At 50.9% G+C, this 12,925-nt stretch overlaps 1 protein-coding gene across 2 annotated transcripts; it reads right to left on the bottom strand.

The window, feature by feature from the left end:
* Positions 1-3: 3 nt before the first annotated feature.
* Positions 4-6,109, bottom strand: GRN (granulin precursor). Of its 2 annotated transcripts, none has more exons than XM_080924256.1 (13): positions 5,972-6,109; positions 3,666-3,810; positions 3,428-3,553; positions 3,222-3,306; positions 2,719-2,828; positions 2,483-2,621; positions 2,260-2,369; positions 1,937-2,060; positions 1,617-1,714; positions 1,282-1,527; positions 855-1,088; positions 550-774; positions 4-461 (listed from the first exon to the last, which is right to left on the bottom strand). In XM_080924256.1, exons 2-13 carry the CDS (start codon positions 3,801-3,803, stop codon positions 324-326), a joined length of 1,773 nt encoding a protein of 590 aa, XP_080780382.1. In that variant the 5' UTR covers positions 3,804-3,810; positions 5,972-6,109; the 3' UTR covers positions 4-323. The 2 variants fall into 2 exon arrangements, with proteins under 2 accessions (XP_080780382.1, XP_080780383.1); XM_080924257.1 differs by having other exon boundaries at positions 6,061-6,104.
* Between the last annotated feature and the right edge of the window lie 6,816 nt (positions 6,110-12,925).

Here is a 12,925-nt window from a genome sequence, read left to right as displayed (position 1 = left end):
TAAGAAAGTGTACAAACTTTATTGGAGCATCACGCACACGCGCGCACACACGCACCCACAAGCAAGCTCACACAACACCTGTGGATCGAGAAGAGCACCTGGCCACAAGGTCCACAGAAATCGAAAGAGATGGCAGTTTGACACGGGGCTTTTGCCACAGCCCTCTTTCCATGGAGGAAGGTCTTAATTTGAGGCCCCCACCTTCCATAGTGATGGGGTGACTCAGAACGAGTAGGCTGGGGAGACTAGAGGAAGAGGTGCTAGAGAGGTCTGAGTGGTGGATACCCTCAGAACTGTGGAGTTCTTTAGTCTCTAGCCCTTCCTTACAGTAGTGGTCTTGGGGCTGGATCCCTCAAAAACATGTCCCAGCGAGGGGTCTTCTTTCGCAAACACTTGGTTCCCTTGGCTGAGCAGTGGAAGCCAACAGGACAACAGTGACGTCCATCTGTACAGCAGACACCCTGGAGGGTCGAGGGAGAGCGTAAGTACTAGACAAGACAAAACACAGCCATGGCTACACCCAGTTCCAGGGTCAGGGACGGCACTGACCTTTAGGTAGGGACAGCAGGCCCAGCCTCCTCGGCTGTCTCTACAACAGGTCTGGTTATCATGGCAGAAGTGCCCTGCTCCACAATCCACATTCCCAACCTCGGGACCTGAGGTCAGGTGCACCGAAGGCAGGATGGAGCCCACACCCTTCTCACAGGTTCTTGCCTTCACATTGCAGGTGTACCCAGCCGGGCAACAGTGCTGCCGGTCCTCACAGCACACAGCCTGTAGATTGAGGGAATGGCATTGAGCTCATAGCCCAAGAACACAGCTCCCTTCTCCCAGGGCTGCGGGTGGAGACTCACATGGGGCAGCTGGCAGCAGGCCCAACTTCCCTTCAGGCTTGGGCAGCAGGTTTGCCCTACTGGGCAGCTGGTATGCTGGTCACAACCAGTATCTCCAATCTGGAGTAGGGATGTCTGGCGGGCGGGCATCTTCTCCAGGCCAGCCACTATTCTGTCTCCCTTCTGACAGTACCCCTCAGCAATACACGTGAAGCCCTGAGGGCAGCAGTGCTCGTGGTCTGAGCAGCAGACAGCCTAGGGGTGGGCAGAGAAGAATGTTCCTGCAAAGGATCATGGGAGTCGACCTCTCCTGCTCATAGCTTCTCTAGGTGGGGACAGATCACAGCACTTGGTGCCACCCTGGACTAGGCAGAGTGCAGAAGCGTAGGATTCTGCTACCCAAGATGCTACCTCCATCCCCTCAGGGTTATCCCCCTTCCTATGTTACCTCTGGGATGGGACAGCAGCCCCAGTCCCCAGAACTGAGTCTGCAGCAGGTATTGTCAGTAGGACAGCTACTGAAGTCATCACAGGGGACATCACTCTTCAAGATTGGTGGGTCTGGCAGGCTGGGGAGGGCTGTGACTTTCTTCATCCAGGGTACCCGGAGGACTCCCAGTTCACAGGTTCCCGTCTCTGTGTGACACTGAAACCCTGCCGGGCAGCAATGTATGTGATCCTCGCAACACACGGCCTAAGGTAGACACAGAGAGGCCATTAAGCACTGGGGCCAAGCTAGCTGCCCCATCTGCCTGGACCACCGTGCCCACCGCTCCCAAGTACCTTGGCAAATGGACAGCAGCCCCAGGCCCCAGTGTTGAGGCGGCAGCAGGTGTACCCATCAGGGCAGCTCATCTCCATGTCACACTTCACGTCTTTCACTGTGAGGTGGGTAGAGACGAAGTCATCAGAGACAGTGGGACCAGGTGTCAAGAATGGAGCCCATAGCTGTCCCAGCCGTAGTGAACCTCATGGAAGGCCAGTGTAGAGGGTCTACACCTGCCGGGTCCCTCCATGCAGTGATCAAAACCCACCCGTTTCATAACCGAGGAGAACCCCCTCTTTACTGAGCAGATGAAATGGGGTCCAGTCTGGTCCCGTACCTGGGTATCCAGGCAGCTTGGTCAGGAGATCCGTACTGTAGTCCTTGGATAGGCACTTACTCTGGATCAGGTCACATACAGTGTCCTGGGGGCAGCAGTGCAGGTGGTCGGAACAGCAGATAGCCTAGCGTGGGACAAGTATAGGTGTCTCTCAACTCCAGTCTTTAGTGAGCATAGGGAGCAAGCCAGGCTGATAGCATGCACTTCTCCAATCCGCCACTAGGGGGAAGCACGAGCCTTGAGGCTCTCAGGGATCAGCCCAGTGCCTGGAGCCCCCCTTGGAAGGATCTGTCTGGGCCAGTGGAATCCAGCTATTCACTCACGTTGGGCATTGGACAGCAGCCATACTTCCCAGTGGGCAGCTCACAGCAGGTAGAATCATCAGGGCACTGGGTCTTAGCATCAGGGCACACCACAGAAAAGGGCAAAGCCACTGAAAAAACAATGAGGTGAGGGGAGGGGCTGTCGGAGGGAACTTCTCCCCAGACAAGAGTTAAAAATGGCTTCCCCACCAGGTGCTAGCTGGGTGACTTCCAGCCTCTTCACCTGCCCTGTTGGTCCTTTGTGCAGGGAACTTCTTCTTTGGTAGGGTTTGGGTGCCCGTGGGTGAAATGCATCGCGTGTGAACCAGGTCACAGAAGGCCCCATGGGGACAGCAATGTACTCTGTCTTCACAGCAAGAGGCCTGAGAAGAGACAGATGGTCCTAAATCCATCTGCGTCAGCCCCAGCTCCTAGCTCAGTCCCTCTACCCATAGCTGCCACCATTTCCCACACCTATACCTGAGGCATGGGACAGCATCCCCAGGAACCATCAACCATAACACAGCAGGTGGAGGAGTCAGGACATTCAAACTGGCTACCAGGACACTGGACAGCACCCACGAGGTTATCTGCAGATAGAAGATTCCAGAATTCCATTAATCCAGTTGGTAAAAGTCACTCCCAGAACCATCTCTGATCTCTTAAGGGACTGCAGGTCCAGATGCAGGAGGTTTAGGGGTTGGTCCCAGGGCTTAGGTGATCTCCCAGGATCCCACCAGTTAGCCCTACCACAGAAAGACAACTAAGGCATCTGGTGAAACCAGGCTGGTGCTAAATCACTCCAGCATGGCCTCTCCTTGTCCCACAACACCCAGAGTTGTGCAAACTTGTCTATCACCTTCTGTCATAACTGCTCCTCTGTTCAAGAATCAGGGCCACCCAGGCAGTTGGGCTCCGGGGCACTTGAGGAACTATTCAATGTCCCCTCCCCACCTGCCCCCCTCCCTTGTGTCCCACAGCACCTGATGTTCGGAAGCAGGATTTCCCATCCGCACTACAGCGGAAGCCCCGGGGGCAGCAGTGGTGGCCGTCACCGCAAGATACGCCCTGTGGATGCAGAGACGCCTGTGTGAGCAAGAGCCTTTTGCCTGGGACTGGAGGAGTGAGAGAAAGGAGCAAATGCAGTTTTTAGGCACCTCCCAATTCTCCAAGCCAATGGCGGCCTCACCTGAGAGAACGGACAACAGCTGGAAGCCCCAGACTCAGTGAGAAGACAAGAGTAGCCAGCAGGACAGCGGCCACCGATCTGGCAGGAGCCACCTAGACGACGACTCGTTGTTATAGGCCACGTGTCCTGGAAAGAAGAGATGACATCAATCAAAGGATATGTGCCAGTCCTCCGGCCAATCCACGGTAGCCAGCCCTTCAGAAGGTCCAAGCTGCCAACTGGGGCATGAGACACTCACCAGAAGAGGGTTACAGCAGCTGTAGTTGGCTCCTCCCTGGTCAAGGCAGCAGGCAACAGGACAGAACTGACCATCTGGACACTGGGTTCCGGCCACCAGCCCTGCCACTAAGGCCAGACAGCTCACCAGGATCCACATGGTCTGTCTGCAAATGCCAAGCAAAGTTTGGCAACCATCTTTAAAGCCTGTGCCACCTTCTGCTCTGAGGCCATGTGCTCCCCATGCGCACAGGCCAAGGCCTTGGGTTTATCGACAAGTGAGCAGGAAAGCAAGCAGATGTGCCGCCTGAGTCAGCATCCTACGCTTGCACACACTGTGAGCATGAACCCAGGCAGGGACACAAGTGTCTGTTCCTGTCCTCACATACGGCCTAATACCCGAGACTCTCCGTGAGTGGAGAGGAGGGTGGGGGTCATGGCAGCCAGAAAGGCATGTGGCTTTGATCTGTGGACTAACTGGAAGGCAGGGGAGACTTCAGCAGCCATAGGAGGCCAGCCCCCTCCACCCCTTCCCCACCTGGTACTGAACTGCCACCTGTAGCTTTCAAAGGCCTAGGGGGACGGAGTCATCAGTCACATGATTATACGGGAAACTGAGCAGTAGAGAAAGTTGCAAAAACAGAAACAGAAGTACAGTGGCCAGTGGGGTCTGGGCTGGCTTCCCTACTGGCTAGCCACTGCCTACCCACAACTGTCCCCACCCCACCCAAAGGAAGGGGACACAGAGGCTCCTTGGTCATCCTCAAAGCTAACTTCCTGGTGAGCCCTTCCCGACAACGCCAGGGCCCCTTTGGACTCCTCAAACAGACCGCCTCTGGCTCTCCCTGCTCAGAAACTGAAACTCAGCTGCAAGTGAAAAGACCCAGTACACTGCTTCGCTGCCTCAGCAGGAGAACCGAGACTCTCACTTCCCCAGTGAGCCTTTCCCAGCTCAGCTGGCCTACCCCACAACCCAGAATGCCGCTCCTCTGCCTAGGGTGACAAACCCAGCAGTATTCAAAGACCCTCTACGGAGCCATTCCCTGCTCCTTACTGTATTTCTCAGCAACAACTATGGAAAGCAGGAATTGCAATATTACGTTCACTCCTCGAATCCATGCCTCAGGATCAAATCAGGAGAAAAGGACAGGATACTGGACTGGGTTCATATGCCAACGGGTGTCCCTGCACATCGCCAGGGAAGGACCCTGAATCCCAGAGGCCAGAGGTTCAAACCGAGGGACGGGGCAGAGCATTTCTTGGGCAGGTGACCCAAGCAGGATAGAAACAGGGACTTCCTAGAATCTACACTTGGGTTTTTAGTCCTGGAAGTGACACTCTATGGCTGAGGGCCTCAGAAATTGTTCCCTGTTTCTCAAGTCTTTAATCTCCGCCTGGACACTGGTGGCCATGAATGACTGGTAGCTATGAATAGCAGGAGATGCCACCCACGTATGCCTGACATGCTTTGGAACCCAGCATTTGGGAGGCTGAGGTAGGAGGGTTGCAAGTGTCAGGCCAACCTGGGCTGCAAGGTGAATCCGAGGCCAGCCTGGGCTACATAGAAGGATCTGTCATCTCTTTCTCTCTCTCTCTTTCCTTCTTTAGGTCTTTTCAGGTGCCCTTTCACCTAAGTCAAAAAACATCCCAGAGGCCATGCCCTAATCAGGAAGTGTAGGTGAAACCCAATTCCTCTCAATAGGGCTAGGGTGTGGTGAGCCTCTGGCCACCTCTACACTACATAGCTGGGGAGAACAGGAGCCTTTCAAAGCCCTAGCTCCGACATCTTCCACTAGGTGGCACCCCCCAACTCCGAGTGTCAAAGGGAGATGAATTTCCGAAAAGGTGAGCCAATCCACACAAGAAGGAACTGGGAAAAGTGGCGGGGAGAGGCGGAAGTTAAGCTCCCTCGCCCCCAAGAAAGGAAATAAAGCGGACACAACCCAGGAATTCAGCCATCACTCCCGGGTCCTGCTCCCAACCCCTCTGAGCTCTAGGGACCAAGGGCGGGAGATCCCCACCCACTGCACGGCACCGCAGAGACCACTTGCAGCATCAGAAAGAGAAAGAGCCAGGACCCGGAGATAACTGCGGGAGGTACAGTACAGAGAGAAGCTGGCCCAAGAGTGGGGTGGTTCCTGTCCCGGAGAAAGGCCTGCAGATTTCCGACAAGCTGGGCAAGAGGAGCCTCTTATTGGGAGTGGGGGGGTATCTATAACAACTGCTCCCCTCTCCATTAAAAAAAAGAGAGAGGGAGATAGATAAAACCTCGTTAGTGCATCAGAAACCCCTAAGGGGGTTTCAAGAGGCAGATCTCTTGTCTCTGACCTGAGACTCCAGAGGACCCTCAGTTGCGCAGCAGTCTGGTCAGGCCTCTGGACAGTAGCCGGGGAGATGTCTGCAAATGGTCCTCCTACCTGCGTCGGGGTCCGCGCTCCCTGGGAGGCGTCTGGCGGTCAGCTCCAGGACTAGGGCTTGGCCACGCGATGGCCCGCCCACCTCAATTTCCATTAGCCATGGCTCGGAGAGCCAGGGCTTCCATTGGTTACTTATTTACGTAGAGGCGGGACTCTCCTGGAATGCTGTGTTTCTTTTCTACTCAGTTCACATTCCTCCTCCCTTTCCTCTCTCTCTCCCCACACCCTATTTCTAGGGATCATGTGATTAGAGAATCATATGACAGCATAGCCCGCCTCCCCCAGGGCAGCGCTGGCTCGTTCTGCAGCTTTTTCCTCCGGTTTTGGCGGCGCCGGGCCGGGTGTTCTAGAGACACACCTGCGAGCAAAAGGCCTCCGCTAAGAGAGCTGCCCTGAGGGCATGCGTTCAAGGTCGTTTACTGGGGAGACTTCCTGCTTCTGGACCGGGACTTTTGTACATTCTCCGTCTTTTCACACCTGACAGTCAGGGCTCGAGAAACAAGTTGAAAGATGGTTGTGAGGTTGTTGATAAATAGTCCGGGGTTTGAATGGAGAGAGCGTCCTAGACTAAATCTAATAAAGGTTCAAGGGCGAGTACCTGGCACTATAGGTGTGTGTAGGGGAGGAGGCAGGGGATTGGCTCTAGGTGGGGGAAGAGATTTAAATCCAGCTTGATAGTGCTGCTTTAAATTGAATCTGGAAGAATTTTAAACCGCTGATTAGGCGGGACGGGGGAACTTGAAACTAGACGGGAAAGAGCCTCTAGCAAGGGATGAAAGCCACATTCACGAAAAGGGCCTTGGGCGTGAGCTAAGCGTGTAGGGGGCACTGTGAGTTCAGTTCCCAGCAACCACGTGGTAGCTCAGAACCCCTTCTGGTGTGTCAGACACACTAGCTACAGAGTACTCATATAAATAAAATAAATAAATCTTTTTTTTTAAAGTGTGGCGTGAGCTTGCCAGCAGGCTGGGGTCTGTCGATTGAGGGATTGTTATGGTGGGCGGATAGAGAGATTAGCAGCAGAAACAAGAGGCAGACTGCCGAGTGCCAAAGGGCCTGGGCCAGACAGGTGATTGGAGAGGGCCAAGAAGACAGGCTCTAAGGAAGGCCAAGACTGGGCCTTGAGAAAAGGCTGTGTTTGCTTTCAGAATGGAAGGTAGGTTACCCTACTCCTACCCCTAGAAGCAGAAACCTTTACTGGGGGTCCAGCCAGGACCATGGGGGTCAGCCATACAATTCAGGACAGTGGGAGTCGTGCAGAGGGAGTTGTGCAGGGTTGTGGAATTCCGTGGGAGTTTCTTCCACTGGAGCTGCAGGAGTCCAGGAAAAGGTGTAAGACTAGAGCACCCTGCTGATGTTGACATAGGTGTTCCATGACATTTACATCGGTGTCCTACAAGACCATTGCTTATGCTTCTACTGAGGCTATGGGTGTTGCTTAACCCCAAGAGATCGAAGCCAGCCTCAGCAACATTGCAGCACTCCCTCTGAGTCAGAGTTTCCTGTGTTCCGGACTAGCTTCAGCTTGACAGCTGAGGGTAACCAAGAACTTCTCGTTTTCTGCCCCCCCCCCCACCACCCAAGCGTCACGATTGCAAGTGCAGAAAGCCACATTTAGTATATTTGGTGCTGGGATTAGACCTAGGGCCTTGTGGGTGCCGAGCAAGTGCTACCAACTGAGTTACATCCCAGAGGCAGCACTTCCTCAAGAGAAAAAAGGGAATAAAAAGGGACAGAACTCTGGGGCTGCAGCTTAGGCGGTGCTCTCTTCCATCAGGAGAGGGTCGGTTTCCGTCAGAAGGAAGGAGTGAGCGGGAATAGGCTTTCATATGGCAGAAAACAACATTTTAACAGTCAACCTCTGCCCACCTTGTTTCTTTCTTTTTTTTTTTTTCAAGAAAGCCTGGAACTCGCTCTGTAGACCAGGTTGGCCTCAAACTCACAGAGATCCACCTCCCCCAGCCTCTTGGTGCTGAGATTTAAAGGCGTGGGCCACCACAGCCGCCACCACCCCAGCATGTCTGCCTTGTTTTTGCCTCTGTGCCCTGTGCTTCCTGATACCTGGCCCTTAAGCCTCCAAATGACTTTCTTGACCCTGCCTGCCTCCATCTTACCATAGGAGATCAGCCTCTTTGATTTTCTTTTTTTAATTTTTATTTTGAGATGGAGTCTTCCTGAGTTTTCCGGGCTAACCTTCAACTCACTATGTGGCCCATATAGACCTTAAACTTGGACCCTTGAGCTGAAATTATAGACATGAACAAACGGGCTGTGTCCCATCCCTACCCCCTCTTTGGAGACATAATGTCAGACTTCAAATACACTTTTTACCCTAGACCAGCCTTGAACTCCCTGACCTTGATCCTGATGCCTCAGATTCTTAAGCGCTGGGATCTGAGCCCCTTTATCCAGCTTGCCCTCTTCTTAGTTACTATTTTAGAACTTTGTTTTTGTAAGCTTCGTAAAAAAAAATTAAAGTTATATGCATATATGCATACATAAATTTATATGCATCATGTATATGCAGGAACCTTTGGGGGCCAGAGGATCCCTGGACTTGGAGTTACAGCCCAGTGTGAATGCTGCAGACTAAATCCTCTACAAGACCAGTAAGTGTTCCTAACAGCTAAGCTGTCTCTCCAACCCTAAAACTTACACCAGTTTTGTAAGTGCTTGTGGAAAATGGAAAATTATATTCTAGGACTACTAAAACATATTTTAAATAAAACAGGATAGCACAAAAATTTTGCTAAAAAGCAGAAATATTGGGGTGTTGTGTAGCTATTTTCCTTAAAATGAAACCTCACCTCTTAGGGAGAAAAAGAAAACTCATGTAAGATTTAAAAGGTGAAAAGAAAATTGTAGACAGATACCCAGGAAGAAAATTCAACTTACAAAACCAAGGAAAATCCTGAAAGTTGCAAGATTCATGGGGTAGCACCTGAAAGTCATGTCACCAGGGAGCTCTAGAGATACAGCTTTCCTGAGGTGTCTCTAATGCTGGGGTGGCCTTTAGGTGATACAGCTGTCTTTGAATCATCTATACTTTAAACTCATGTGTTTACTAAGCTAGAATTGAGTGTTTCTGGTCTGATATCAGTGTCCTATCAGATATTTATTCAAGATTTATTCAAGTCTCAAAAGTCACACAGCCTACAAAAAAAAAAAAAAAAAAAAAAAAAAAAGATTCTTTATAACTTGATTCTAGAAAACCCAAGAGTACGGATCACCGGGAAGCCCACAGTTTCTGTGGTGTCCCTTGTGCCACATCAGAATCTGATCCAGATGCTTCCTCAACGTCACAGTGAGCAGTTTGACTGCAGCCCTTTGTTTCTGCCTCCTCCAGGTGAGTGGCTTCACCATCAGGCAAAGGACTATTAGCTGGCTGGCTGTCAGGGCACTGGTCCCTCCTGGATGATGAGCATCCAAACAGCACCGCTAGAGATCCTCGGTTTTTCATATGTCCACGTTTTCATTCCTCTTACATAGCAATGAAATTTTGAGGTCACATAGTGACCTAAGTTCTATGCTAAACCTTTTGAGCGACGGTGAGAATGTTTTTCCAAAGTGGCTGTGCCATTTTGTACATTTTATTTGTTTGTTTATTTATTTATTACTTGTAAGTGCACAACAGAGTGGCATCAGATCCCATTACAGATGGTTGTGAGCCACCATGTGGTTGCTGGGAATTGAACTCAGGACCTCTGGGAGAGCAGTCAGTGCTCTTAACCACCGAGCCATCCCTCCAACCCGGCTGTACCAATTTGTTTTCCCACCAACAACAAACACACGAGGATTTCAGTTCTCCCCATCCTCACCAACTTTTCTTTTTCTTTTTTTGAGATAGGATCTCACTGTGTAACCTGTAGACCAGCCTGGCCTGGAATTCACAGTGATCCACCTGCCTCTGCCTCACAATTGCTAGAATTGAAGGCACGCAGTGGTAATGTGTTCATCGCTACATGATCTTTTGATACATCCTCAATCACCCACAGAACCGGTGGACAGCCATTTCAGCTGGACTGACTTGGGCTTGGGATGTACCTGTCTCCATTCCCTCCCTCGTTGCAAAGGATGTGCACAGTCCTCACACCACTTGACCTGCTGAGCCATGCCTTCGTCTCCAGCCTCTGTTTTGTTTTTTTTGGGGGGTTTTTTTGTTTGTTTGTTTGTTTGTTTTTTGTTTTTTTGTTTTTTTGTTTTTTTTTTTTTTGTGTAGGGCTGGGGTATGTACGGCAAACAGTCTACCTCTGAGCCACATCTCTAGTCCCCGTCTGAGACTGCACTGAGGCTCAAGCCCAGGAAAGCTGAAGGTAGAGGGGAAATCCAAGCCCATCTTTTTGTGTGATTAGGTCTTCCATGGATTAGGGGAGCCCCACTCGCGTGATGAAGGGCCGTTTGTTCTACCCAGAAACCCCTGACCTAAACTTAATATTATTTAAAACACACGTTAGGGTGGGAACAGTTACTCTGTTTTGTTTTCCTGCGTTTTCTCTTTTACTGGACAAAGTGCTTGGATATTCCAGCTATGACATATTTCAGAGCCATTGCCTCCCAAATTGTCACTCGTGTTTTTGTGACGTTGCATCATCTGAAAGCTATTGATCAATCTTTCTTTCCTTTGTGGATTCTGTTTTTTTTTTTTTTTTTTTTTTTGTTTGTTTGTTTGTTTGTTTGTTTCTTTCTTTCTTTCTTTCTTTCTTTCCCCTTGCCTGGTCAGGATTTATAAATAGGGACTGGGTGTGGCTCCATGTCATGTGCATACTTGTGTGTGAAGTCCTGACTCTGTCATTATTAACACATCCTGTCCATTTCCAGCCTGATGCCTAGGTGCCAAACCTATGCTGGCGCTTGCCTGAAGCTACACAATTGCCACAGTATCCTGCTTCGGATGGAAGTGTAAGCGTCCCCAGGAAGGTTACACACACACACCCTCTCTGCTTCCTGTGGGCTAGCCCAGCACAGCCTCCAAAGCTGCCCCGCCAGATAAGATCTCTCCTTCCTGTGACCTTCTCCTTCTCCCAACCTTCCCCTAGCTTTTCAGCAGTCCCCCCAGAGTTTCATCAGTCAGAGTTACTGCTATGTCTGGATGGAAGGGTCACAATTGTACTAGAGTGGGAGCTCCCCAACTCCCAGGATCTTGACATGCCAGATAAAATATATATAGAAAGCCTGTTTAAATTGAATTTCACATTCATTTGATTGCTTTTGAGACAGGGCTTCACTGCATACATAGCTTTGGCTGGCCTGGAGCTCCCTGTGGACACCAAGTTGGTCTCAAAGTCTTAGAGATCCGCCTGCCTCTGCTGCCTGAGGGCTGGGCATATGATGCCACACCCAACTCTAAAGGTAAGCTTCCTGCACAAAAAAATAGGGACAAGTACAAAACTAACAAAAGCAGAACCTGTGAGGCACTTGAGACACACTTGGAAAGTATCCACTGGGTATCTGAAACAAAGAGTTTATTAGTGGCTTTGTGTTTTTGCTTGCTCTATCTGCTGAACCTTGGAAGGCCAAAGCTGGAGAAAACACAGGAGCTGCCCAGCCTCCCATCCCCCACGCTGCCTCTCTAGCTTGAGTCATCCTGTCACGAGCAGTTCTTGCCCTCCTTTCCCAGTCTTCCTCATGAGACTCCCAAAGGGCTGCTGTCCAGCTCTGGCCCCAGGACCCACAAGGAAGGATGAATCACAGCACAGAGGACTGGCTTGACAGGGGCCCCTGTACCTCATGTGTAAACTGAATCACATATCATCCATCTTCCATGGTCGGGACAGGAGACAGGGGAGATTGGGATCCAGGGAGACGGTTGGTTCCTGAAAGTTAGCTCGGAAGGAAGACTAGGGCCCAAGGATTCCCTCACTTCACAGAGTGGGAAACTGAGGCCCAGAAACATTCAGGCTGAAGCCTGGTGAGCTCGGGAGATATACAGTGTCCGTGGTTGAAGCAGGGGCACCTTCACGAGGAAGTGACCAGAACCATGAACTTGGTTGATTCCCTCCTATAGCTGGTTTGTTTGTTTGTTTTGAGTCCGAATCTCACTACAAAGCCCTTATTTGACCTGTAGCTCCCTATGCAGATCAAGCAGGCCATGAATTCTTAAATGATTTTGAACAAAGGGACCATGCATTTTCATTTGCTGTGGACCCTGAAAATGATGTAGCCTGTCATAAATCCCAAGCCTGGATTCTTCAAAGCCTCCAGCTTCTCTGATTTAAACTGCAATGCCAGCCAGGTGTGCTGGTGAGAGCCTATAATTCCAGCACTCAGAAGGCTGAAACAGGAGAATTACTTCAAATTCAGTGCCAGCCTGAACAACAAAGCCAACCTGTGGTAAATAGCAAGACCTTGTCTCAGTCCCTGGTGAAACAGTGCAAATTCCTGGGGACCCTTCCTCATCATAAAATCAAACGTGAGCAGAACCAGGATATACTGTGTCAGCCGCACAGGCTTGGGAACAGCATACATGTCTTATTTCAAGATGGGACCAGGAGGCTGGAGGGAAGGCTCAGAAGCTCAGAGCACTGGCCGCTCTTCCAGAGAACCAAAGTTCCGTTCCCAGCTTCCAAATGGAAGCTCATAACTGTAAGTCCGGTTCCTCAGAATCTGATACCTTCTCTGGTTTCCATAGGCACCAGTCACACACATGGTGCATAGACATACACGCAGAAAAAAAAATACCCATGCTCATGAAAAGAAAAGAAGGTGGGACTGAGATCTGAGCAGGTTTCCAGAAGCCTCCCTTGTTAGTACTTAGATTCAAAACAACAGAAACAAACTCGGGCTGGTGAGATGGTTTAGTGGCTTACGGAGTTTTACATCACGCCTGATGACCGGAGTTCAGTGCCTGGGGGCCCATACATTGGAG

This window comes from Micromys minutus (assembly GCF_963924665.1).
Source record: "Micromys minutus genome assembly, chromosome: 10".
Taxonomy (NCBI): Eukaryota; Metazoa; Chordata; class Mammalia; order Rodentia; family Muridae; genus Micromys; species Micromys minutus.
Note: the sequence above shows the minus strand (reverse complement) of the source record. Positions and strands in the feature narration are given on the sequence as shown.

Excerpts from the sequence above, each read along its gene's own strand:
- GRN (XM_080924256.1), bottom strand. The coding sequence starts at position 3,803 with ATGTGGATCCTGGTGAGCTGTCTGGCCTTAGTGGCAGGGCTGGTGGCC. Across the intron at positions 2,829-3,221 it reads ATCCTGCTTCCGAACATCAG|ATAACCTCGTGGGTGCTGTC; the intron begins GTGCTGTGGGAC and ends TTCTATCTGCAG. Across the intron at positions 462-549 it reads CCTGCTGTCCCTACCTAAAG|GGTGTCTGCTGTACAGATGG; the intron begins GTCAGTGCCGTC and ends TCGACCCTCCAG.